The 27,944-nt window shown below is 46.1% G+C and overlaps 1 protein-coding gene across 28 annotated transcripts; it reads left to right on the top strand.

Moving 5' to 3' along the window:
* Window positions 1–115: 115 nt before the first annotated feature.
* On the top strand, window positions 116–27,944 carry TPM1 (tropomyosin 1). Of its 28 annotated transcripts, none has more exons than XM_053223933.1 (10): window positions 124–366; window positions 1,164–1,289; window positions 1,491–1,616; window positions 13,487–13,620; window positions 15,707–15,824; window positions 17,138–17,208; window positions 17,465–17,540; window positions 18,490–18,552; window positions 18,834–18,903; window positions 20,314–20,396. In XM_053223933.1, the coding sequence occupies exons 1-10, from the start codon at window positions 253–255 to the stop codon at window positions 20,394–20,396; spliced, it is 981 nt and encodes a 326-aa protein (XP_053079908.1). In that variant the 5' UTR covers window positions 124–252. The 28 variants fall into 28 exon arrangements, with proteins under 28 accessions (XP_053079907.1, XP_026923232.1, XP_053079904.1 ...); XM_027067434.2 differs by lacking the exons at window positions 17,465–17,540; window positions 20,314–20,396 and adding exons at window positions 17,971–18,046; window positions 27,094–27,944 and having other exon boundaries at window positions 133–366; XM_053223934.1 differs by lacking the exon at window positions 17,465–17,540 and adding an exon at window positions 17,971–18,046 and having other exon boundaries at window positions 135–366.

The raw sequence follows: 27,944 nt of genomic DNA, 5'->3' as shown, positions 1-27,944 counted from the left end.
TGGGCGCGCGGCCCCCGCGGGAAGGAGCGGGGCGGGGGCAGGGGGCGGAGGGAGGAGAGGGGGAAAGGGGGCAGGAGAAAAAAGCTTTTCCAAAAAAGTATTGGCTGTCTCGAGGAATGCGGTCGCCCCCTTGGGAAAGTACATATCTGGGAGCAGCAGGCGGCTCCGCGCTCGCACTTCGGCTCGGCCGCCCCACCGCGCACTCGCCTCTCCGCTCCCGCCGCAGCCCCAGGGCCCCTCGCCGCCGCCACCATGGACGCCATCAAGAAGAAGATGCAGATGCTGAAGCTCGACAAGGAGAACGCCTTGGATCGAGCGGAGCAGGCGGAGGCCGATAAGAAGGCGGCGGAGGACAGGAGCAAGCAGGTCTGCGCCTCCCCGGCCCTGCGCTCCCCCCGCCCTTCACGGCGCCCCCGGGCCCTGAGCGCCTGGCACCCCTTCCCGGCCGCTCACCCCGAGGACAAGGGGCGCCACTCCCCACCCCGCCACTCCTGGGAGGCTGGGGACGCGCAGCTGAGAAGGGGGAGGGGAAGAGCAAGACTCAGGCTTACGCTAACTTTTTGGTCTAGTCCGGGGACGTTTATTTCCCTCCTCGGCTTCCCAGAGCCCGCGAGGTCTTCTCAACCCCTAGAGACACTTGACTCTCAGGATCGGGGATCAATGTTGGACCGGAGTGGGGGGGCGAGTAGGTTAGGGTGAATCGAGTCCAGAAAGTGTTAGAAGTTCTTCTGGACTTTTGACTGGAAAGAATAAAACCTTCAACTGGGGTAGAGCCTGAGCGGGGGGAAGGGGCAGGGAGGTGGAGGTGGGGGCGGGGGGGGGGGGGTCGAGTCATGAAGTTTTTTCCTAAGAACAAAGATGGAACAGAATGGAGAGTACGGCCCGAAAGCCAGGGAGACTGGGGCGTTTTTCTGCACCCCCAGTGGTGGACTTGAGCGCGCTGGGACCTCGGCAGGATTCTCGTCCCGCGGGAGGTGGGGGTGCAGGGTGGGCCACAGTGCGGTTCCATATTCAGGAGAGAAGAGGTTACTTAGAGACCCTTGAACCCCGAGTCGGCAGCGCCCCAAGCCGAGGGGCCGCAGCCAACCAGGCGCTCGTGTGTTGTGTGTGTCTAACACCCGGTCCGTGCCGGCCGCCCGCGCCCGCCCGCCGCTGCCCCCCAGCTGGAGGACGACATCGCGGCGAAGGAGAAGCTGCTGCGGGCGTCGGAGGACGAGCGGGACCGGGTGCTGGAGGAGCTGCACAAGGCCGAGGACAGCCTCCTGGCCGCGGATGAGGCCGCCGCCAAGGTACCCGGGGCGCGCGGCGCAGCACGGCGCACGAATGGCTAACTCTGTCTCTCTCTTTCTCTCTCCCTCCCTGTCTTTCCCTCTCTCTCTCTGCTGTCCCTGTCCTTCTGGTTCTGTGCACCCACACCCCTCCCCCGCGGGATCACGCTGCCTGCTGCACCCCACCCCCACCCCTCCCCGTCCCTCACGGCCAACTCCCAGCTGGAAGATGAGCTGGTGTCGCTGCAAAAGAAACTCAAGGGCACCGAAGATGAACTGGACAAATACTCCGAGGCTCTCAAAGATGCCCAGGAGAAGTTGGAGCTGGCGGAGAAAAAGGCCACTGACGTAAGTGCACGCACACAGTATCTCCCTCAACTCCTGCCCAGTGGCCACTCTGAGGTCACCACAATGGCCAAGGGGCAATGGAGGAGGGTCACCTCTTCCTGCTGGACACCCGCACACAGCCCTGACATGGCCCAGAGCACTGGATGCTGCCTCAGACTTCTATTGCACACGTTCATTTATACTTCATCCACTCCTCTCTCTTTTTCTCCTTCTTTCCCCCACTCCTGGGGGTGGAGGTGGGTGGGTGAGAAGCTGGGAGTGGAGTGGCTGAAATTGGATGCTGGAGGTGAACCTTGCCTCCCTGGTGGCAGAAAACCTCTGCGGTGTCATCACCAAGGTTTGTGCAAACAGAATGCCTAGTTTACTTTCTTTCCTTTGCAGCCTCTGGTGGGTGGGAATGCCTGGTTTTCAATGGTGAGTCTAGTCAGGGTACAGAGGGCCTGGTCTCTAAATTGAAGGAATGACATGGTGCTACTTTTACTTAGAAGGCCGAGCTTGATGTTGGGGTGCAGAGACACTTGAGGCCTCCTTGCTCACTAGGGAAGCCTTAATCCAGCCCTTAAGATCTGCCTGGGAAGATGATACTTGCTTGGGTCTGCAGTCTGACAGCACTAGATCCTGAAAGTACCCTGGGAGTTATATATAGCTCAGTGCTTTATATGGTATAGTGAGCTAACTGCCCCCTGCCCCTCCTGCTTGCCCCACCCCCACCTGTCAGCCTTCTGACAACCACCACATAGTTTCAGGGGTGATGCACACACTGCAAAAACTCTACCAGCACTTTGTCCATTGCCCTTTGGAATCTTTTTAGCTGAAGAGCTTGTCTCTTCTGCTCCATAAGTCAAGCCAAGCATTAGATTTCCAAAGGAACGACTTCTTTTCACACTGTTGGATTCCATTGTAGAAGCTCATTAAGGCTAGAGGCCCTATTAGGAAAGAATTCCTTGCGAAGTTAGTAACAATTCCAAGAATGTATGAGCACCGGGGAAAGCTGTGCCCAGAAGTTGAACTACCAAGCACAATGGCAGAATTTTTTGTATGAGAGTAAAATGCAAATTGCTGGAGGGTCTTGGGCCTTGAAACCAGTAATGGCTTTTTGTGGTGTGAAAGGCTTAAAATGTAATCTCCAAGCATGCTTTGCAAATGGGAAATCCAGACATAGCACATTTAGAATCGACCAAAAAAAAAAAAATTCTTTTTTCAATGAACATCAAGATTACTGGAAACGGGGTTCACAGAAGCACTGACTTAGCTAAAACATTAAAGCTACAAACTACCTGGCTTTAGAAAAAGAGCCAAAAAACACATGTAACTCTGTGTCTGCTTTGTATAATGTAGATCATATGTCTGCTTCGTGTAAGACTACATGGAGGATGTCTGTCTCCCCCAAATTCTCCAGCAGGACGTTTATTTAGCTTTTTCAAAAGAGCCGCTGATAGATCAAGGAGAGATATTCCTTATAAGGAAAAGAATGCAGAGAATTTGAAAATAGCCTAGTAAGACTGAAGGAGAAAGAAGCGACTACAATTCTTAAAGGGAAAAAAAAAGATCATAATTATTGTAACTATGTAGTGCTATCATGTCTTTATTGAAAAGTCTTGTTTAAGGGAGCTTTGGAATGAAGTGGGGCAGAAGTGGATGAGGATATTTAAAGCCACCTTGGTGGAGGCGGGGTTAGCAAGGGAGGGAGCTTTTTGAAACTGTGTTTTGGTTTCCTACTGGAAAACTGTCCCTAATATGGTACTTTTTTTTTTTAATAGTAGATTGATCATTGAACTTTTAAGATATTGTAGATTGTTTGGAATGTGTAGGGATGTTGAAGAAGAACATTTGCAAAGAAATGCTATATTTAAAGTGATTTCCTAACGAAAATAATCAAGAGTTAAGGAGGAAGAGACCGATATCACTAAAGAAAGCGGGAGATAGGAGGTCAGCTTCCTGAGGTAGAATCATATTACATTTGGAATTAGGACATTTCACTGTCATTACTCACCAATTTAAAAACATTTTTACATTTTCCTACTACTTAAAAACTTTTCCTACATATTTACCAATACTTTACAAATTTTATTCCAAAAGAAGTGTCTTCCTAGCTTAAAAGATTGTAATTCACAAGGTAGCAAGCATCCTGATGCTTTTCTTTTGAAACTTTTGGTGTTCCACCTAAATGAGGCTGAATGGGATCAAGGGCTCCATTTTTTCTCTGGCCCCCAACCCCTTCGCCAATATTGTGATGTATCTGATATTTGCAGCATGTGAGTCTTTATTCCTTGCAGGTCTTTGCTTCCTAAATCAGTGATTCTCAACCTTATGTAAACAGAATCTCCTAGGGAGGTTTTAAAAGCCCAAATCCAGACTGCACCCCAGGCCAATTAAATCAGAATCTCTGGGAGTGGAACCCATGCATTAGTATTTTTTAAATGTGCACCCAAGGTTGAGAACTGTCCTAAACTCTTGTATAATGACATCAGCATTAACATGAACTCACCTAAAACTGTCTTTCCCAGGTATTTGAAAAGCAGGACATTAAGTCATTAGTTGGCTGCTTTAGAGCACTTGCAAGTGTCCAGTAGTTTCCCTGGCGCCCCCTTCCTCCACCTTCAAAGTTGGAGCCCACTGTCTGGACTCCTCTGGGGGAGGAGTTGTAACCTCCCGCATGACCAGATGAACTGTGTGGAAACAAAGCGAGAGGCTCCACCTACAGGGCGTGAGGGCACATGCTGAGGTTTGTGAGAGTCTCAGCGGAGACTGTGACAAAGTCCATAGAAAATGAATCAGGAAAGCAAAGGAGGTTCCCTGTTAGGGCTTTGGAGAAGGAGGACGAGGTTGTCAAGTATGTTTTTGTTCTTCATTATTCCCACACTTAAATACATCAGGAATTGACTTGAAGGGCCTCCTGTGAGAAAGGTGAGGAAGAAAGCCATGAGATTTGGAAGGCATTTAAAAACGCAGCCCAAATGGGAGAATTGGCAGAGGACGGTTCCCAGAGATTGGGTTTTCATCCAGCTGTAGCCAAAGGCTCTCATAGTGTTCTATAGCCTTCATGGCTGTGCCTTTTAAAGGCATCTCAGTCCAGCCCAGAATTGGTCAGATTCCAGAAGATCTCTGAGGCTGATCTAAAACCAGAGAAGCTTGTAAGTTATAAGGGACCCGTGAGATGATTGTTTTTATGGAAAGGGAAGTGAGCCCCAAAGAGGTTCGTGGCCCTGAGAACACAGCCCGTGATGGACCCCCACCTGACTCTTAAGGCAGTGCCTGCATATTTATTCACTAAAGCTATCATTTGAGTTAAGTATGTACAATGTGTTGTGCTAGGCACTTTGTTTTATTTCATAATCCTCCACAGCCCCATGAGGGAAGTACTGCTATTCATTCCACTTTTATAGATGAAGCCCAGAAGAGTCAAGTTACTTGGCCAAAGCCAACATCCAGGAGAGATTCTAGGAGCCGGATTCTAACCTACCTAGGAACGCTGCATTTAGAAAGGTTTAATCAATATGTTAGGTTTAATCAAGGTTAATGCAATATGTTAGTGGTTTTCACTTCGTGAGTTTAGTGAAAGAGGAAAGTTGTTGTGATTAGGATCTTGTGTGATGTAGTTCTTTATAACGAGGAAAGGTCCTGGGGACACACTCAGGGCCCAAACTCCTCCACTCAGCTTCTCTCTTGGGCTTGGGAATTCTGAACTCCCGAGTGCGAACTCCCGCCGCCAGTAGGCGGCACCACCGCCCTTAGCAACCAGGTCCGTTACCCGGGGTCACCACGGAGCCAAGGAGGGGCGCTAGGAATCGCAGTAAAATCCCTGGCGCGCTGGCCTCCCTCCCGGCCGGGCCCATCTCTCCAGGTGTCCCAAAGCGAGTCCACCACCTCCGACAGCCCCGGTGCCGCGAGCATGCGCAGTGTCTCACGCGGGTTGCATATTCCCGGGGTCCGCGGCGCGCGCCCCGCCCTCTGTGCCCGCCCCCGGCGCTCGCGCACCCGCCTGCGGTTCGCCTGCGCCGCCCGGGAGACCGCCACTTCCGGGCTGGTCCTGGGCCGCTGGGGGCGCCGCCGTTGCGCGGCGCGGCCTGGGCGGGGCGGCCGGGCGCTCAGGAGTGCGGCTGCGGCAGCGGCGGCTGGAGCGCAGCAGCCGGTCTCTCACCGCAGTCCGCCGGCCAGCCTGCCGCCGCCCCGCGCGATGGCCGGGAGCAGCTCGCTGGAGGCGGTGCGGAGGAAAATCCGAAGCCTGCAGGAGCAGGCGGACGCCGCGGAGGAGCGCGCGGGCAGCCTGCAACGCGAGCTGGACTACGAGAGGAAGCTGAGGGAGACCGTAAGGGACCCACCCATTGCCCACCCACCCCCACCCAGAGGCGCCTCCGCCCCAGTTGGGCCCACAGAGCGGTGCAGGGCCCTCCAGAGCCCACCTACCCCTGCCCCCACGCCTCCAGGGGCGCACCTGGCGCACCTGGGGCAGCTGGCGTCGGACTCTAGGGAGGGGCCCTGCCTGTTCCTTTCAGCCCTTCCTTTCCATCTTCGCTGGTTTAAAGTAAAAGCCCCGAGGGGAAGCAGGAGTGGTGTTGAGAAGGTTCTGGAAGCAGCGCTTTCCCAGAAAGGGCTCTATTTTGGGGTTATTTGCGTTCGGCCCGGGTGTCTCGGGTCCCTCGGGATGTGCACTTTGCGCTGCTGGCATTATTTACTCGAAGGGTGGGGAGGGAAGAGGGAAATCCTTTTGGAAATCCGTTCCTTTGGAAAGGGGCGCTGACAGGGAAAGTCTGGGGCACTGCCAGACTTTAGGGCCGGGGGATGCTAAACTCCACCATCCCCGTTGACCATTGGTTTTCTTTGTGGTGGTTGAGACATTGACAGCGCCGGGCTCTGACATACATATGACATGCATAGTATGAGACCCGCTTACCTTTCCCTTTGTATTAACCATCTCTCCTCCCTAGTGGTCTTATACAGATATTCCTTTGTTACCGAGTATTGAGAAGAGTTGGCTACATGTCAACGATCATTGGGTGTATTCTCTTGCCGGCTTCCCCCTCCCCCATGTTGAATGTAATACCTGGTTTCCTTCCTTTCTCCTAAGGCAAATGTATCCAACATACAGGAACAGGATTTCAGAGGTAGCTCAGGCATTTGCTATTTGTTGATTTTTGAGTGTGTGTTTTAAATCAGGATACTCAAACACCTTGGGAGTTTTATGACAAGCATAATATGGTGTCCAGCTGTGCTTAATACGGACCCATTCTTCTGAGTTGAGTAAATCCTACCGGTTAGGTGTTTGTAATGGCAATATGGCTGGCTGCAGAAACTTCAATACCTGTTTTGCATAAAATACATAGAAACAAATGGGTCCTCTTAGGAGGAAGGCCTAACTAGAGGAAATTTGGCGGAAAATACAGACAGGAATCAGGAAATTAATAAGAAAGACAGTTTTCTTGAGAACAAGTCAGCAAAGATCCCATTGATGTGTCTGAATTTGACAGGGCAATAAAATGATTCCAGTTCTCTCTCTGCCTGGCTAACAGCTGTCCTTGAACCATTAGAACTAATAGAACATGATGGATAAGAATGAGAACTCTGGACCCAGACTGCCAGGATCTGAATTCTGGCTTCTGCTACTTACTCCCTGTGAGATGCTGGGCAGAATAACTTCTCGTTCTTTCAGATCCCTAACTCTAAAATGTGGATAATAATAATGCCTACCTGTTGAGGTGGCCAAAGGAGTTAGTATGTGTAAAGAAACTACAGCAGTGTTTGACACAACAGAGTAAGTGCTAAATGTCAGCTGGTATTAAAACTGCACAGCACTTGGCTTTGTTCTTTGCTCCTTTGCCTTCAGTTCACCACCTATTCAAAGGGTCTTGAAAATGGCCTACTCTTTTCACTACATGTCAAAGCACTGCATATAAATGCTTTAACCGATATTTTTTTTGTCTTTTGGGAATTTGATGGAGAGAGGATGTGGGCAGACTGGAGGAAATGTTTGGTTGAAGTGAGTAGATAGAACTCCCCTCACCCTCCTCAGAAAGGGAACATGTAGTCCTCTGCAGGAGAGCCTTCTATAGACTCCTGTCCTAGTGTTTGATGTTAGACACAGAAGATTAATTTTATGAAGGGCATATTGTTACTTTTATACATGTCTTCTCTTTTGTACATCATTTTTCTAACGGTAGTCTTCCTGGGCCTGCTGGCTAAAGATGATGCTTTCATTCTTTTCAAAGCTTTGTGTTTAAAGTGGTTTAAATAGTTTGAATTTTTTGGAAGTAATTTTCAAAACACTCTATCCAGGTTGATTGGACACAGAACTTTTTTTTTTTTTTTTTTTTTTTTTTTTTTTTTTTTGAGAGGGAGGGAGAGAAAGAGAAAGAAAGAATCTTAAGCAGACTCCACGCCCGGGGCAGAGTCTGGTGACACAAGAACTCGATCTCACAACCATGAGATCATGACCTGAGCTGAAATTAAGAGTCGGGTGCCTAATTGACTGAGCCACCCAGGCACCCCAGAACCTTTAAAGATAGCAGTTTGAGGACTGAGTCAGAAGAGACCATTGCAGATTGAGAGTTGTTCCTAACTTCTGCAACTGTAATTTAGAGGGAGTTAATTTAAGGTGGTCTCTTGGTAGTTGTCAGACATAGCTGTGAGTTAAACTAGCAGTCAGTTTCTCTTAGCTACAAGGATACAGGTTTAGTGACAAAATCATGAGCCGCTGCAAGAAATACTTGACTGGAGAGTTGGCCCTAAATTCTGATTCTGAAAAGTTCAGACGTACTGTAGTTAATTGGCCCTCTTAGGCTAGCACTACCTTGGAAAACTTGGTTATCCCTTATTTCCTACTGGTTTGTTTTTCCAAGGTGTGTGGGCCCTTCAAAATGTTGGAATGAGGATACTTTGCTTGATATAATGATTGACTCTAGGTCTTGTGACACACTAGGGTTTTGTGTGTTTTTTGTTATTATCAAAGGAAAGAGTAGCAAGAAGGAGCCAGTCTTTCCTCCTTTCTGGGTGGTATCCAGCAAACAACGAGACTTAAAGATGTATCCCTGTAGGTTCTCAACTAGTAATTTTATTAAATCGTGGGAAATAACCAATTAACAGAAATCCCCTACCCTCTCCCACTTTCAAGTTGGTAAATAGCTCTGAGACCAGGAAACTCAAAAGAGTGCGCTTTGTGTTCACATTGGCAACCCCAGGCTGGCAATGACTGGAATATACACTCATGATTTCTGTCTTCATATGTAGGCAAGGCAAGGGCACTACAATGCCCTGTTCATGTCCGCTCTCCCTCATTATACAAATATGCCTCATAAATTATAGGCCTTGGCACAGATAGAGGAGGTTGTGTTTATCTATTATCCATGGGAGTGCCCCTTAATGTCATCAGTGGTTTTTTCCCCTTTCCTTACCATATAAGGGCAGAAGTTTAACTTGGCTGTAGTCACTTGGTCTTACACAGCAAGTTGGGTGAAACCTTCGCCGTATAACTACAGTTTGCATGAAATAAAAATGCCTGACCTTTGGTCATCCCATGTTCCCCTCTGGTTCAGGCAGGACTTTGAAAACATATTCCAGAGGATCATTTTTTAGGATATAATGTTACTCTCCTAGTTACTATTTTCTTGACTGTTTAAACTAGAATACTTTTTTAAAGTAAAAACCATTGCTATATATATATATATATATATATATACACACACATACATACACACACACATATATGTATATATATATATTTAGTTATATTGGCCAAAACATCTGGATTTCATGAAAATGTAGGCATCATAAAAGTTTGCTGTCAAATCTGATTTGGAGTAATAGTTTGCTATGTTGAAGTGGCCCTGCTACCCTTGATTCTGTATAGTACCTTGTTGAGGTTGGGAGAGCGGTGTGCCTACCCTTGTTTTCCGTGTAGGTAGCTGGTACCTTTGGGTTGGGTGCAGGGACAGGCCAGGCCCAACTGCAAAGTGCCTGCTGGCTGTTTAACAACAGATCTGCAGGAAGATAATTGGTAGCCTTTACTAATATAGCAGTCTCTCTTCTGAGTAGCTCATTACATGTTGGGACACAATAGCACTTTTGAAGTAAAAGAAACTAGCATCCCAAACTGAAAGACTCCACCAGCAGTTATCAACACATTTTTAGAAGAAGCCAACCCAGCGCACTAAGGGTGATTTCCATGCCTGGAAATGATTTGCGTCTGGAGTCTTGACCCTTCCCACACTCCTTGTTGTTTATATGTGCTTTTTAAATAACAGATACTCATGTGGCTGGGGACTTGTACTGGCAGAGGTAACCGCAGGTTAAATCTTAAGTAGACTACCCAGGTTCTGTGATCAAGGAACCTTAGAGAATACCTAAATAAACTTCAGAACTTAGAAAACACATACCAGAAATAAAAGGCTAGTGAAGGTAAGAGCTAGAGGCCTTTTGAACAGAGCGTAATCCAAAACACACACATATATTCATTCAATCATTCATATTCTCTCTCTCTCTGTCTCCCTCTCCCTCCCTCTCTCTCTCTCTCTCTCTCTCATATACACACAAGTAAAAATAAGAGTAAGAAGTTTCCTTAATTAATTTATGGACTTAAACTTGAGTTGCAGGGACTGAAACAAAATTGCGGCCATCCCAGTGTGGAACGGCCTGAGAAGCCAGTGGGAGTCCAGGTTTTTCCCAGGGAAAGCTTACGTGCAGATAGACGTACCCCAGACACTGCTCCCAGGTCCCAGCTGTAGCCTACAAGCACCTTTGCCCGTGCTGCTGTGAAAGCTCAGGGACAGCGGGTGTTGGCTTCCCAGCTTGAGGGCAGATACTCTGTGTCTACCTGTGAGGTGTCACTCATGAGTGCTACTTGGTGAAGTTTTCAGTGGAATACCATACCTTATCTCTGAAGGGACAGAGAGGGCTTGTTTAGTGGATGCTATGCAGTACAGTAATTGTTCTCCTAGGCCTGTCATCAAAGCCTCTCTGTCACATGGGGAGTTGTGTTGAGAGAGGCTGTAGGGGACTTGCCACTCTAACATAGGAAGAGAGAAGTAAGAGGTAAGAACCACCAATTCCAGGGCTGCTGTGAGATCCCTGGAGGCCATGAGAAGTGGCCGAGCCCACACACGAGGACCCAGGCAACTGGGGTTTTAGTCTTGTCTCCCACTGATGTCTGTAGGCCCGAGCAGGGTCAGCACTGTGGGTCAAAGCTCCCTCTCTCCTTTCTTTTGAAAGGAGAGCTGGAAGAGTGGTTCCCACAGGATTTGCCAGCTTCTTTGGATGGTGGGGCCGGGAAGGTGGAGGGATGGAACAGGTTGCGTATTTATGTTGCAGATGTCTGCCCTCCCCTCTGACCTCCTGAATCAGAATTTCTGGAGATGGGGCCTGGAAGTTTGCATTATTAATACGCCTCTTCTAGGGGATTCTGACAGCCAGTTGTGGGAACTGCTGGATGATGCCTAGAGACTCTTCCAGATAAACAGTTGAGACCCCATTTTGTGAACCAGCCACAGGTCTGCTGTGTGCACGGTCCTGGCTCCTAGAATGGACCTCCGTTCCCAGTTGTTGCTTGGGGGCCCTGTATGAGGCCGTATATAGTGCCAAGAAGTCGAAGGTTCTACGACACGCTCCTAGGAAAGAGTTAGTGACGTTTACATATCATGGTCCAGAGCTAAAGGAAGGAGTGGTTAGAGTGAGGGGCAATAAAAAGGAAGCTACAGATTGACGGGGGCCGCTTAGGCAGGGAGATCTTGTGTACAGAGGCAGGAATGAGCATGGGGGCATGGTCTCCTTACTCTCCATGCCCTGGCCACATGACAAGCTGGGGACCTAGACTGCCCTGCCACCCGGAAGGTCCTTTCCTCAGAGCATAAACCCTGTTCTTTCTGTGAGTACAAAGTCCTCAGGGTTGGGGCCCAGGTGAAACACAGAGCAGAACCTTAGAGTGTAAAACATTTTGAAAATCGTGTTGACATTTCTCTGGCCATAGCACCTGTAATGAAGATACTTGCCTTCATATTCAAAATAATAACGAAAGGTGAGGAATACTTTCAAGTGTATGACCTAGACATTCTACTAAGGTATTTTTGTTTTTGCTCTTCGTTTTTGTTTTCAGCTTTCGGAGTTGCTTGTTTCCTGACAACCCCCCACCACCATGCCCCATTCATAAAAGGAATAGAATTGTGTTAGAAATGGAAAATACAAAAAAAGTGAACAAAGCTGACCTGACCTTAATGTATATAGTTCCTTCCAATTTTTAAGAAATAGGGCTAGAACGACAGTTCCTTTCATGTAAGAAATGCATTGTCCCTATTACCCTCTCTCCTCCTCTAGAAAAAAAACATACTCATTGGCCGGTCAGACTTAGCAGAACCCATTACTAGCTGTGCACCCCTAAGGATTTACTTTGTGGGCCTATGTGGATGCAAATTGTCCTCCTCAGAGTCATTTCCCATTTCTCCTATTCCCTGTCTCCGTCAGCCTGTTACTACTACATAGTTAATTTTTGTCGAGATAAAAGTGTATTTGAATTTTTTATAAAGAGTCCTTCACCGTGGTTGGAGATGCCCTAATAACTTCTCTTCCCCAGACAAAACTTGGCGTTTAAAATTTTACAAATCCAGAGGAGCAAAGAGCTGAACGTTCTCGTATTCATTTCATTCAAGGCCATAATCACAGCCTCTCACTACATGTGCCTTTCAGACTGTGTACATCAGGAGTCCATGAGCTAAGAAAGTTGCTTTTGTTTAAATTATGTCGGTCTTATTTTATTCAGTAGACATTTACTGAGCCCATATTCTTTCTGTGCAGAGAACTATGATTCCTTACATGTAGGAAGCTTCCAACTGAGTAAAGCACACAGAAATATGGATAGAACTGGCACGCCTTAAGTATGTATGGTAATTTTTAGAAAACTCTAAAGTGGTGTCCTGAAAACCTTCTCTCTCACCCCATGATAAGCACACATTCACAGTGGCTGCAGATGAGGAAATGGTACCTGATTAGTAAGTTCTCTCTTTGACTTCCAGGCATAATATTGAAACAAACACCAATGCAAGTGTATGTAACGGATCATCATAGACTTGCAAGTGTTCTGAGGCTCACAGTAAAAAGTGCTTATGATAGCAGCTAATCATTGCATCCCCAAAAAGTAACATCTCTAATTTAGATACAGATACTAAATAAAAATAGTATCTGTACTGCTTTCTCCTAAGGAGTTTGAAACTTTTCTTGTAACAACCTTGCAAGAAATGCCAGTAAGCTTATCTCAAGAACACTTGGGAAATTTGTCTTGGCCCTGTTCCAGCATATGACCGAGTTCTCCTAAAGGGGTTACTGAAACGGGAGTGGGGGAGGGGCGGTTGTGTCTGTATGGCATATATTTTAGAACGGCTGACTTTTTAAATACTTTAGTTCCTTTTAAGACTCCTTTGAGAAAGTAGCCAGGAGGAAGGAGAATGCAGACTCCTGAGTCTGGTTTCCGGCTGGACTGCTCTTGTCCTATGTGGCGGAGCCTGGGTGGGTCTTGTCTCTGCCCAGTGCTTGAGCCCCCGTGAGTGAGGTGGCCGTAATGAAGCGCCCCTTTAGCAGTCATGGGGACCCACTGTGGAGTTCTGTGGAAGAAAGGAACCAAGTGAGAGAGCACTTGGTAACGGTCCCTCTCTCCACTGAGAATGGTGCGTGTGGACTTAACACACGCGAGTGTGGACGTTCACTATATAAATCAATGTAGCAGTGTCTTCGAGAACTCTGGACTTGACCAGGGTGTGTAATGCACTTAGAGGTAGCTCACCACACGGCCAGGCTTCCTGTCAGAAATCGGTGTTTCTGACTCAGCCACTTCCTGTAGGCAGTGCCCTCACTTTCTCTCCCAGTCTGAAATGCCTTTCACTGTCTCTGCCTAGGCTGAAGCCGATGTAGCTTCTCTGAACAGACGCATCCAGCTGGTTGAGGAAGAGTTGGATCGTGCCCAGGAGCGACTGGCAACAGCTTTGCAGAAGCTGGAGGAGGCCGAGAAGGCAGCAGATGAGAGTGAGAGGTGAGGGTGCCTCTCCCAGTCCACCTTTCTGCACAGGCCTCTCCTCCGGGTGGAACAGGAGGGCTTCTCTGATCTTTGGGGCTTCACAATTTTACAGTGCCTTGGTGGGATCGTCTCCTCAGTTGATCCCAGGTATAACTTTACTAGGTTTGTTCCTTTAACGTTAGTGGAGCCCCTGTGTACAAAGCACTGTTTGAAATCCCAAGGTTACAAAGAAGAAAGAGCTCCTATTCCTGCCTTCATAGAGCTCATCGTCCAGAGAGGGAGATGGACCTTTAAATGAGAAATTCTAGGGATGACTATTGGTTCTTTCATTCTTGCTGACTGCAGAGCAGTTAGACATTTCCAAAAGATAAACTTTATTTAAAATAAGCCAAGGAGACTGGGCCCAGATAAATGAACCATGGACTATCAGTTGTCAAGTAACCCAGCAAATTGGTGGAAGAGGAAGCACAGATAAAACAGAAATATTATCTTCAAAAGTAAATTGTTTTGGACTTAGTAATGTTGGTAAGATACTGGTGCACATGTAAATATAGTCGGATACTCGTGTATTCAGAACCCACTCCCTGTAACCTGGCTCCACCTGATTATTACTCCAAGATTCAGTTTTGTGGTAGTAAAGGAATACCATGGCCATATAGCCCAGCACAACTCCGTGTATTCTAGAAGTTGTTCAACTGCTCAAGTTAATGTATTCATATTGCACAGAAGCGTTCCAAGAAAGACTGAACTGGAGAGTTCTCCTGCTTGGAAGCATGACAGAGTAATGTGGTGGCTCAGAACACTGGGAGTGTGCATCGGTGCTGTGGCCTGGGCAGGTGAAGGCAATCCGTCATTCTTTCCATTTCTCCTTCTCCGATAGAAGTGAGTTTCTGTCCACTCACTCCGATAGAAGTGAGCACCCTGCCACCATGGGTAAAGAGTGATTTCAGCCTTGAAGATTAAAGAAGCATTTAAGTTGAAGTTTCCAGCTCCTTATTCACTGCTGCTTATTGTTTCTTCCCTAACCAAGAGTTTTGGAATTCCTTAAGATGACTCATCATCTTTTACCGTGCACACATGTCAGTGGTTTTGTGGCTGATTCTTCCTAAAATATACTTGCCAGTAAACGTAAAAAGCAATCTGGCAATGTTAGACTTTGTAGGGAAAAAAAGGAATTCAGAGATCACTTACCCCACTCCCCTCTTTTTACAAATGAGAAGACGAGGGCTCAGAAGTTGATGTGGCCTGCCCAAAGTCTCACGGCGGATTTATAGACAAGCCAAGAATTTTAGTCTTCTGATACACACTGTAGTACTTCATCATCTGAACTGCTTACTTAGATTTTGGTAAACGAATCCCATTTTATTTTATTTTATTTTATTTTTATTTTTTTAATGAATCCCATTTTAAGATGACTTATTCCATAAAACTGTAATACATCCCACAACAATTTACATTTTCGAAAACTTAACACTGTGAGATCCAGAGACAGCACGGACGATGGCATCAATCTCTCTGTCAACACCTCTATTATGTAAGAATTCTCTTAAAGGCAAAACTCACAGTTTTTCATCTAAAGTATTAGGTCGACCCATATGAAGTTGTCATTTTTGTAGGTCTGACATAGTCAAGTGTCAGCAGCGTCACATGGTTCGGTCTAATGTTTACGTTTGTGACTGATGGGGTGAGAACAGCTACCTTCTTTGTAGGAAGAAGTACGCGAAGACAGATTTGTTTTTGTTCTAACTAGGAAGAAATCTCATTATTTATATAGCAAGTAAAGCATGTTGGCTTTTCCTGTTTCCATGCTTCCCAGTTTCAAGCAGGATCCTGACGTGGTACCTTTCATTTAACGTTAGATCCCTGGATAGCTTCACCAGTATCGAAAGTGTGAGGTTTCGTTCACAACAAACAGAGAAGTGTATGTCTTTTCCTTCCTTCAGCTCTGGAAACTCTTGCTTCATGGTTTGGAAAATAAAAGCTACCCTGTGCTCTATTTTGGTCTGCCAGTTACACCAAGCCTCACAGACCAGTGCAGCGCAGTGTGGGTTCACGGAGGTCTCCTCTAAACCTTGGGTCTTCTGCTTGTCTTCCTTTTCAGAGGCATGAAAGTCATTGAAAGTCGAGCCCAAAAGGATGAGGAGAAAATGGAAATTCAGGAGATCCAACTGAAAGAGGCCAAGCACATTGCTGAAGATGCCGACCGCAAGTATGAAGAGGTCAGATCTTGGGGCCCAAAGCCTCACAGACTCCCCTGCATTGGCCTTGGTGGGGGCCAGGAAGCAGTGCTTACAGCCTCGCGTTCTTTAGTGAAACGATCTGCTTCCTTGGTGGAAATGGGTGGTTTTGAGAAGCAGATTCCCTTTGTCTCCAGAAAACAGTTCTTATTTGATCCTGCTAAGGCATCCCAGTCTTTATCATGAAGCCGGGCTGAGAAAGCACTGAGAAAGACCAAAGCTTCCCCTGTGATATCCCAGCTGTGCAGCCCTCAGGCAAGGACAAAAGACCTTTGGCCAGGAGAGAGGAGAGTTGGGCCTCACTTGTGGAAAGAACCTCTCATACTGTCACCGTGCAGGCGGCTCTTCCTGGTGTGATTCACCTAACATGATCCAGTTCAGGCAGCATAGGGACACAGTCCATGCACTAAAGTCCGCGTAGATTCAAGAGGCCCTTTTCAATGTGTCCTCTCTTTTCAAGGTGGTAGAATCCTGTTATCAAGATAGGTTCACAGGTGAATCAGTTTCTGGTCATGTCTCCATGAGAACAACTTCCTGTGATAACAGAGCTAACATGACTGTTGCCTTAGTTTTATCTTAATGTGTCACGGCTGTCTTGAAATGGCATTGACACACCTTTTTTCTATTATTGTTATTTACCACCATCGTTATTACTATTATTACTTCCAGGTTACACTATGCCTGCTACTTTTGAAATGCTTCAAAGGATCCCTTTGAAGCTCTCAGGTTCTTTCCTCTGCTAAATACAGAGTTGACTCCATTAGTCATCTTACCAGCTCATCTCAAGTTAGCTTCTCTTGGTATCCTGTTGTCATTTTTAACCTCCTCCACAAAGAGGAGGTTGAGGTACAGAGCTCTAAATTGATAGAGTTCTCAGGATTATTTTCAGTGGTTTTTGGCAGCCCCCACCTTCACAGCATCGGATGCATCTCGTCTCACCATTCTGCTATTTTCAAGATGGTGAATTTCCTCTCTCTCCCTTCCTCCACACTTGGGCTGGCTGCCCTATAATTAAATGGACTTCACCTGAGTCAGACTTAAAATCAGACTGCCTCCCCCAAACGAGCGACTCTGAGTCTTTGTGAGCAGAAGCCTCTGGTCTGCTCTCCCCTGGCCCTCCGGGTAGCGAGTTGCTTCTCTACCATCCACGGGAAAGAGGGTCATCTCATTTGTCGATAAGAACTTCTAGGGGCCGGTGGGGCCAGTACCCACCTCCGTGTCCTGCCCCCATACTCAAAGCTTGCTGGCCCCATGGTATGTGTGTGTGTGTGTGTGTTGTGTTTGTCCTGCTACAGGTGGCCCGTAAGCTGGTCATCATTGAGAGTGACCTGGAACGTGCGGAGGAGCGGGCTGAGCTCTCAGAAAGGTAAGCGGGCCCGGTGCCGGTCTGCTGTGTGTGGGGTGCTACAGAGCAGTGACTAAACAGCATGACCTTCTGGCAGCTGCACATTGACCTGTTTCAGCTCCAGGCTCCTCCTGTGCTCATCTGACATGGATGAGCTGCGAGCACGGAACACGGAGGACTTGTGTGGGGTGTCTGTATGAATGCGTGTATCACTGCATGCCTTACCTGCACACTGATTTTGAGAATGGCCTTGTGCATTTCCTGTGTCCACTAACAGCCAAGTTCGACAGCTGGAAGAACAATTAAGAATAATGGATCAGACCTTGAAAGCATTAATGGCTGCAGAGGATAAGGTACTGATGGCTCATGTATGGTTTTAGGTTTAACTGCAACCCAGACGCCTTTCAGCTTCCAGTGTCTACTGGTTCGTTCGGTATAACGACACCCTCTGCTGTCTTCTGTCTTGCTTTAAGTGCTTTCTTTGGGTCCTTTAAACTCCTTTGTTTTTCCTTCAAAATGCTCTTTGGTGCAGCCAAAAAGAAGCCAAATTATCATACTCCAAAATTACTGGATTTTTGTCACCCTGCCTTTCTGCTGGTGCAAGTTTAAGGAGGCAGTGTCCTCAGCACAATTGAGTTCCTTAATACCTGATGATTTGGCTACTTTAAGGCAGCCCTTTGTTCTCTGGGACTCGGTTTTCATTTTTTCCCATCCCTCTCCTTTTTCTCTCCTCCTTCCTTGGGCTTGTCTCCCACCCTTTCTGCCTCTGATCGAAAACATTAGCAAATGTGCCGAGCTTGAAGAAGAATTGAAAACTGTGACGAACAACTTGAAGTCACTGGAGGCTCAGGCTGAGAAGGTAGGCCAGGAGCATGGTGTGGGGGAGAAGCATCTTTTAAGAGCTGCTTGAAAGACCCATCCTTTTTCTCTTCTGAGGCCCTGCTGACGAAAGCATATTGTTTAGCAAATGGCATGATTTTGAGGTGATTTCCTGATGGTTATTGGATAACAGATTCTCATTTTTAATAGAGAACATCTTTTATGTTGAGTATGTGACTCGTCTATAACAATTCAATTTAAACCAAGTGCCACATGGCTAAGTTATCTTGTTCTTATCCCATGTAAAACAATAGGCAAGAAAACAGAGAATGTATTGTAGTGTGCCATTTGATACCAGAGGCTCCGTTACCTCCTAAGGGATCCTCAACATCTGTTGGCTGGGCTGGCGCTTTCTTTGTATTAGAAGACCTGAGTATAGAGTGAGCTGTAGCCTGACATCTGGAATGCTCTTTCTAATTACAGTACTCGCAGAAGGAAGACAAATACGAGGAAGAGATCAAGGTCCTTTCTGACAAGCTGAAGGAGGTAATACTATGAGTGTTTTAGATGAAGCCAACTGGATTTTAAATGAGTCCATTTGTATAAAGCTGGTCAGGGCTTCTTCATTTCAAAAGTATGGTGATCCAAGTCAGGAATATTCAAAGGTGGTGTTGGAGTTAGTGCGCTGTGCTAGTGACTGACTGAAGTGTTCAGACCCGTTTTATGGGTGCTATGCTTGATTTTGATTCTCTAGTTTTCCCTGTATTTGTAGCTCCCAGAAATGTAAAACCTCCCGATTTTGACTAAAATAAATGGAATCATTACAGGCTGAGACTCGGGCTGAGTTTGCGGAGAGGTCAGTAACTAAATTGGAGAAAAGCATTGATGACTTAGAAGGTAAGATCTTAAGTTTTGTTTTTAATTTAGTCCTTATGGTTGAAAACTGACCTGGCGGAACACTTCGCCAATCCAAGTGCATCCTCCTGGATATACTTCTTTGCTCTTGCACATTCTTCCTGCCTGTCCTTTGGGGTTTCCATTCTGTGGCTCTTAAACTCTTGGACCTGAGTCCTCTGCTCTCCAGATGACTGTTAGCCACCAGATGAGGCACGTCTCTTTGTAAGGGCAGATGCCATCCAGCTTTCCTTCACACTGTGCAGAAGTGGGGCAGGTTTATTTGTTGTTGTTAGGTGAGAATGACTTAGTGTATTCTCTGCTTATTGATACCTCCTAATTGTCAGAGTGGCATGGATTCGTTTTTAGACACAACTCGTCTTCCAAGTGTGAATTCAATGTAACAGTTGGGTTCTTGTGGTTTTAAGTCCTTAATATCTTGGTAAATGCTCTATATTCTGAAAGGGGGGGTGGGGGTAATAGGACATTGTTTTTTGAGATTATGTTCAAGCCTTTCTCTCCTAAGATATTTAGGTTTTTGTTTTAGTAACACCTGCCTTTGTCTCACGGAAATCCTAAATGTTGAACTCTGAGGCTCGTGCAAGGTCAGCTATGAAAAGGAAAGAAAGGAGAATGCATAGAATATACAAGAAAGGCAGAAGGGGCTGGCAAAAGCATCCAGGCTAGTGGAGAAGAGAGAATGACAGGTGGTTGTAAAATAGTCTGCCAAAGTGCAGCAAAGTGTGAAACCTTCATCACTACAAAAACTAAATTGCAGACTTGGCAAGAGCCCCACCATAAAGGTGTGGCTGTCCTCGCTTTTCAAACCTCGTGGGCCAGTAACAGGGTAGCTTAGTGAAAAGACCAAAGGAGTAGCTCATAGGACACTAAGAAACCGACATCCCAGTGGTCTGGTTTGGTCAGGAAGTCAGTGGCTTGAAGGCGGAGCCAGATAAGGATTACAGAGTCACAAATTGTTCTTCCAAAACACTGCCCTTGGGAATTTTTTCCACTGTTGAGAGTTGCAGATGGCTGACCACTCCAGTGGAATTAAAATATAGCTATAGAAAGGAAAGCTATTCTATTACCTACCCAGGAGACGGTCTTCTGTGGTTGTATTCAGGGTATAACATGGTTTACTGAGAAACCAATCCTGTTTGTTATGATTTTTCGTATTGAGTCTTTCTTGTTTTATTTTCTAATGGGTTTTGTTCTTTTTGTTTTTGTTTCAATTCATTTAAAAACAAAACGCACGCCTCCTGCATTGGCCACCTGCTGCGGCATCACTTCCTTCATGCATTGCCCTTTTCTTGCTGCTGTGTGGGGATGGTGTCCATGCCACCCTCGCTCACCCTCCATCTCTTGATCACTCTCCATGCCCTTGCACCTCTGCCTTCCACTTCCTGGTCATAGACGAGCTGTACGCTCAGAAACTGAAGTACAAAGCCATCAGCGAGGAGCTGGACCACGCTCTCAACGATATGACTTCCATGTAAATGTTGATCCACCCTGCCTGCTCACATCCGTGCCCTCACGCTAATATGATAAACTCACCACTGCTGCCTTCTGTACCTCCAGAATCTCCATCTTCACACCTTTCTGTTTGCTCTCTCTGCATAATCTAGGATAGTTATTGTCTGCTCACATTCTACTAATAGAAGAGCCGAGTAGATTAAGTCAGTCTATACACATCATTTTCCCATCAGAATGTGTTTATTTCATGATCTCTGAGCTAGATTGTCCCCACCAAGCAGTGAACTGAAATACGAATGGCTTGAGCACTACCCTTTTAGGAAATTAAACTAGGCTCAAGTAAAACTAGAAGGCTACGCAGTGGTGCAGGAGCTTCCCCGGAAATATCAAAGATCGGTTTCCCGAGATTCGATTAAATACAATAGGATCATTTTTGGTAAAAGAAATGTACACTTAAGGAACCCTCAAGTGTCTGGTTACTGAGGATCTGAGAGGAGATTGATCCAGTACAGCCTAGGGAATGGTTGAGAGATGATCTCTTCCTCACCTGTAAGAATTCTGGAGAGAAATGGTTCATCTGCTGAATAACCGAGGCTTTAATTCTCTGTGTTTAAATAAAAGGCATTGAAATATTCACAGTGAACACCACAGCTGGTGTCAAAGAACTGGGATACAAGACACCGATTACACAGTATGAGTTAAGCAGTTAATGGCTCACCTTTAACTGTGTGAGGCAGTGAGAGAGTAGATACCTTGTTCACATGCGAACTTCGATCATACACAACTAATCCACGTATTGCTAACCCAACCTAAGCGTTACACTTCTTCTGCCTCTCTAAATTCTAACTTGGAGTGTTCCACAGAGCGTTCTCTTCATTCTAATAATATAGCGCTGAATTCCACATAAGCTGGAAATTTCAGACCCACCCGTGTACGAACATGGTGGCGTAAAGAGTGTGGCATGTGCCTGCTGCCTTACAGGCTATAGAATTTCCACATCACCATTAGAGACGTGACTGTCACCGTGGAAAGCAGAGAGAATTCCATCCTCTCTTCCTTCGTTTGTAAATGCGGGGGTGAATCAGCACATCTGTCTCGAGGTCTTTTCTGGTGCTAAAATGTGGTGATTCTATAGGGAAAATTTGTGGCATCAAGAATGCTCAAATATTCTGAAAGGTGAGTTAGCTTAAAACCTGTTTTTGAATTCTACTCATGGGCCTTCTTGACGATGGACCGTCACCCAGAGGGGCCTGTGCTGGCCTTGGGTCCAGACACGGGTGGGCGAGGAGGGACATCCTCCTGCAGGTGCGGCTGGCAGTGGGTTTTGCATGTCTGCTTCCTGCCTGGGTTTCAAGCGCTGCTCTCATCTGTTAGTTTGCTTTTCCTTTTTTCCATTGTGCCACTTTTTTTCTTTTTCTCCCACCTTTTCTCCTCATGCAGATAAGTTTCTTTGCTTCACTTCTCCTGAGACCCCTTCATCAAGCTGGCTGTCCCACCTCTCTGAGCTCTGCGGTTTGTCTGTTCTCCATCTGACCTGGCTCATTCTTTTAGCATCCTGCCTGAGAGCCAGGCACACTGCTTTCCATTGTACAGAAGCTCCTCATTTCAGTGTAAAATAAACACTGTGTAAGCTATTTCTGTTTGCTATTCTTTTTACTTCTTATTTATTGACATTTCAGTTTCAACAAAACTAAATGGTAAATAAAGCTACAAATCTGCTTCACACATAGGAGGCTTAGTTTTGGCTGCTACCCTTTTTTTTTTTTCATTCTGAGCATGAATGTTAAAAGTTGGTAAAGCACTAGTTCCTCCCTGGGCTTTTAAAAAATGCTCAAGCATGGGTCCCTCTCAGAGTTTTGGTTTCCAAAGATTAAAGAGTGGGGTGTTTTGTTTTGTTGAGATGGTGGTGGTGCTGGTGTGTAGTCCTCACTGAGAACCCGCCGGGGGACATTGCTTGTTGGAGTGGCAGGTGTGCCTTGAGCCGTGCCTTCCTCTGCCAGAGGTGTAGTTAGATGTGTCAGTGCTGAGTTGGCCCTGTTCGTGGGGCTGCAGCTAACTAACACAAGGCTCTGCCGAAGGCTCCACAGCCGTCCCACACTGCTGGGACTTCACATACTGGAGCTTGGAGCCGATGTTATTGAGATTATTGTTGATCCTCCTTTACAGCACAAAGAACAGTTAAAGATTTTAAAAAGTATATTCATTACTTAGCCACCTTCATTTAGATCACGAGATGACATCTTAAGTTTTCTACATATGGTTACATTTAAGTCAAGATTCATTTTTGTGCCCGTAAGGACCTCTTGTATTCTTTAGGAGGAGTAGTGCATACATAATCTTTGTGATAATAGCAGTTTTTTTTTTTTCATTTGTAGTTGTTATTAAAGTATAACCATTAGGGTTGGTTCTTTTTTTGCCAGTGTAGTTAGTGGAAATTGTTCAGAATACAGTTGTTTTTTTTTTTTTTAAGTTTATTTATTTTGAGAGAGTGTGAGTGGGGAATGGGGAGAGACAGAGAGAGAGAGAGAATATCCCAAGCAGGCTCCATGCTGTTAGCACAGAGCCCAGCGCAGGGCTGGGACTCACGAACGGTGAGATCATAACCTGCGCTGAAATCAAGAGACGCTTAACTGACTGAGCCACCCAGGTGCCCCAGAATACAGTTATATTTTATTTAGGCTTCGCTATTTTTACTTTAAAAACAATGGTTAAGTGATTAAAGTTTTTTTTTAACGTTTATTTATTATAAATAATAAATAGGAGGCTTAGTTTTGGCTGCTACCCTTTTTTTTTTTTTTCATTCTGAACATGAATGTTAAAAGTTGGTAAAGCACTAGTTCCTCACTGGACTTTTAAAAAATGCTCAGACAGATAAAGAGCGTGAGCAGGGGAGGCGTAGAGAGAGGGGGAGAGACAGAACCTGAAGCAGGCTCCAGGCCCTGAGCTGTCAGCACAAAGCCAACACGTGGCTCAAACTCAAAATCTGAGAGATCATGACCTTAGCTGAAGTTGGTGGCCCAACCAACTGAGCCACCCAGGCGTGCCAATGGTTAAGTGATTTTAAAAGAAATTGCAAAATTAGAACTTTAAAATGATGTGGATTTTTGTTTCTTAATTCCCAACATTTCTGCAGCTCAGCAGTCTGGCTCTATTTCTCCTGTGTTTTAAACGTGAGTGATCTTGATCTGTTTTTGTTAGCCTGAGAGTGTTGACATATACCCCTATACTCAAATGTAGACAAACTGAAAACATTGTCAATTGCTCCACAAAGACATCAGAGTAGAGAAAAAATACTCTTTAAGAGGGCCATAAATTAAAACATTTTAATACTGGTGTAGTAGACTTTTTAAAATTTGGAATCTGGAAGTCAGTGTCTCTCCCTTGAGAGTGTAAAAAAGCCGCCTATAATTTCGTGGATTTTTCCCCCTAAAGCTCCTTGGGTCTGCTTTTGACCGTGATTCCTGTCATATATTTTTTTAACTTCCTAGTAATAGAAGGGGGCCCTTCTCTGAGTGCCCCTACTCCCTGCTATAGACAAAATGACAGGTCTCCAAGTTCTGCTGAGCAGATGTGTAGTTAATTCTGGAGGCACATCTGTTTTGGGGGTGGGGGGGAAACTTTGCAGAGACTTTCATACTTTGTGTAAGCACATTCTACAAGGAGAAACGGGAAAATGATGCATTGGGAAGGCAAATCTGGAGTAGCCCCAGGAGGTAGGGGTGCACGAAAGGAGAAATAGCACCTTGATTCTGTCAAGAAATTGCCGGCGTCCAGGTTTCTAGTTCAAAGAGTCAGGCCATAGCTGCAGCCGCTTCAAGAACCTGGTTGGACCAAACAGAAAGCATTCCTGAGTCTGGGCACTAGAGGCTCCAGACATCTGGGAGGTAGGACAGGAGCAGAAAATACTTGCGAATGTAAAACCACTTCTGGTTCCTGCCCCCAGTCTACCCAGGCATGGCAGCTCCATGACAGCTGAAGTGGAGCAGGCCCAGAGGGGGATGTGGAGGGACAGCTGTCATTTAAGCTGAATTTACATTGACCTTCTGGATTCTCTAGGGTTTCTCCAAAGTTCTTTTATTCCAGCTTGGCCAAACCTGCCTGCCCGTGGCGATTGCCCCCCTGCATTAGCAGTAATATTGCCAGTGGGGTTTAAATTTGCAACCCCCAAGCATGTGTCCTTTGCAGGACACTGTGGAAGGCAGCGGAGAGGTGGTGAAGAGCTGAGCCCAAAATGTTCTTTGCCCTCGATGAGCTGGCCATTTTGCTGGAAGGTAGAGGAGTGAAGAGAGCCCAAACTCCTAGATGGTGTATGTTTGGAGCTACCTGGAGGAGGTGACATTTGACCGGGGTTTTGAATATCCAGAAAATGAGGATGAGCAAAGAGGACAAAGTAGCAGACACTCTAAGCTAGAAAGCATAGTGCAACCTAGCATCTTCCCCATCTTCTGTCACTTCTCAGAGAAAGCTGACATAAGAACTGATTAATTTCCCGACACTCCCAGAGGCTGGATGGGTTCATTCTCCCTGGGGTTAGGATTGTCAGCTTTTCGAGATCGGTCGGTAGAATTTCTGGGTCCAGGTTGTCACTGTCATTCGAACCAGTCGTATCTCCTCCAACTTTTCATGGTAAATGCCAGGTTCTTGTCATTTTGGGGGCATCCCCTGGGCCATCAGATACAGACTGACACCTGTAGTTGGCCTCCCTAGCGCATGAGCAGATTAGACGCCAGTGTGTAAAACTGATGCTGTGCCGGTGGCCTGGTGGATGTTTGAGGTCTTGTCCGTGCTGTACGCCTCCATCTCGCGCCACACACGAACACCATTCTCTTCAAGAAGTCGGCAAATGAATTTTACGTCACTTGTGCGTGGAGACACGGGTTTGTTGTTGTGCTGTTTGAGTAGTGTAGCACCCTGTGTCAAAACAACGAGAGGTCAGAGTGCACCCTGTATGGTGGTGATTGGGGGACCGGCAGGGAGCTTAGTTCTGCATTTTAAGAGCTGAGTGCACAGGCAGCGGGGGGGGGGGGGGGCGGGGGGGGGGGGGCCGCCCTCCTGGTTCTGCCTGAAAGGAGAGCCAGTCCCTGGAGCACAAGTGAAAGGGGTTCCAGAAAGAGGTGGGCAAAATGGGCGGGTTCAAGTTTCACTGTAAGATCTCCACCATGACCCCCTGCCTTGGCTCCTCAGGCTGTTGCCAGGAACTGCATTCAGCTCCGTTCACCTAGGGGTTTTAGTAAGTTGCAAGAGGAACATTCCCCCTCTCTCTTTCTTGCCCCTGTCACTCCCTTTCCCTCCCTGGCCACCAAGAGAGAAATCCTGGCTCGTTCTGAGTCTATCAGGCCTTTCCCACCCATCCTTCCTGAGCACGGGACAGACGACCACCACCGCGTAAGGGTGAGCTGCTCGGCAGGTGACCTGAGGGATCTCTGTTAACTCTTTCACCACGTCTGGCTAACCTGTCTTCCTTCTGCCTCTTCTCTTCTGCTAACCTGCTTGCTGACCTGTACAGATCAACTCTACCAGCAACTTGAGCAAAACCGCCGCCTAACTAACCAACTAAAGCTGGCCCTGAATGAGGATTAAACTTAAGTGGGAAAGAACTTGGGCTGAATTCTAGGAATGGAGCCCATGGGCAGGAAGTCCAGGATTGCCATGCCTTCAACTAATAGGGCCGACAGCACTTGCTCTCTGCAGAATCGTACATGGAGGGAGTTAGCAGAAAGGCTGGCTTCATCTGCGTCTTTCTTCCTCTTATAATCTGGAATAATTAAGTTCTCTTTAGACCCAAAACTGCTTTTATGGTAAAGTTATGTGTATGTATATGGATCAAATATTTATAACAATCAATTCAGCAATCGCAGTTCTTGTTTGAACTGATACAGAATGGGGACCAAAAATTGTTTTCTGTTTCCCACAGAGTATGAGTTCTGCCTAAGTTAGAAAGCCAAAGCCAAGGAGTGTGTAACTATATACGTATACATATTATATATGATGCAATATATAATATATATATTGCTATTACATATTCATATTCCTAACTTCTTAATATCTGGTATAGCGTTTGATTAAATGTACCTATGCTTGGGCAAAATAGCTTTTGAAAACAGGAGCTCATGTCAGAAGTCCCTGATTGTCTAAAAGGTATGCTTTTATTCCGTCTAATGGTGTTGTTGGAATCTGGTGAGAATGTCATGCTAATAATAAATATAAGAATAGTAAGAGAATGTCCTACTGAAGTGTGCATGAAACTTGGATATTTTTTTTTAATGAGCAACAGAAATAAATCATTTTAAAAGTTGTCAGAATATCTACTTATATCATCTCTGTCTTCTGTGTTAAACACAGCTCCCAGATCTTTAACTGCCTGTAACTCAGAAATGTCTGCCATAAGTAACTTGAGTGCTGCAAGCACCGTCGCTGTCCCCGTGGCATATGGCCGGGGGACCTTCACCAAGCCCCACCCATGCTCTGTTCAGAGTGGCCTGTTGGTGGAGGTTCCCCTGACTGCTCTGTGAGAACCTGCTGTGCCTCTAGTCCCTTTCGGTCAGAGATGTCTTCTCCCTTTGTAGGTCCTTGTCTGGAAATGAGCAGTATCTTACAAGCATGCCTTGTCCTAATCATCTCATCTTTGTTTGTGACTGATGTTTGCCTGCCTAAATGTACAAACCGCCTCTGTGTCCAAAGTGCAACTATTCATGACTTAATTTTCTAATCCCATCACAGAGAAAGTGGCTCATGCCAAAGAAGAAAACCTTAGTATGCACCAGATGCTGGATCAGACTTTACTGGAGTTAAACAACATGTGAACCCTCCTTAGCTGCGACCACACTCTTTCATGTCGTTTTGTTGTTGTTTTGAAACACCACGCTTACCATGAAACCCCTTAAACGCATTTTTATTTACTTTTACACTGTCACAGAAACATCCACAAGATACCAGCTAGGTCAGGGGGTGGGGAAAACACACACATACACACAGACAAGGCGAGCCCATGGCAGGGCCGTAATGACTTAAATGTGCCATTTCCCGGGTTGACGTTGCCACACTTAGTAGAGAGTTTTGCAACACAGTATACTCAGCCAGTCTAGGAATCCTCACTAAAGCAGAAAGATTTCCACTCAAAGTGCCAACGATGTATCAACAGGAAGGTTAATGTTGAAAACGCAATCAGGTGTGGATTGGTGCTACTTTAAACAAAAGGTCCCACTGTGGTCTTTCGTTCAATATTGTACAATTTAGAATCCTGTCCGACACTAATTTATTTTGTCTTGAGTTTTATTATGAGATGAGACTGCGGATCCGGTATGCCTGAATTCACTAACGCCAAGGGTTTGTAAGGCACGCTGCTCTTTTAAGACTTCTAGGGCCTTCTCATTGGCACACCTGCGGCTCATTACAACTTGTAGGATAGCATTCGATGTGGACTTCCACTCTCCATTTCTCCATGTTCAAGTGAAAGATTTAGGCACTACGTACAATTGGTAAAGAAAAATCATTTTCTTAAGAGTTATAACTATATGTAAACATTGTATAATGGTATGGAATAAAATGCACATTGTAGGACATTTTCTAAA

This window comes from Acinonyx jubatus, chromosome B3 (genome assembly GCF_027475565.1).
Source record: "Acinonyx jubatus isolate Ajub_Pintada_27869175 chromosome B3, VMU_Ajub_asm_v1.0, whole genome shotgun sequence".
NCBI classification, from domain to species: domain Eukaryota; kingdom Metazoa; phylum Chordata; class Mammalia; order Carnivora; family Felidae; genus Acinonyx; species Acinonyx jubatus.
This window is presented reverse-complemented; position numbering and strand designations above follow the sequence as displayed.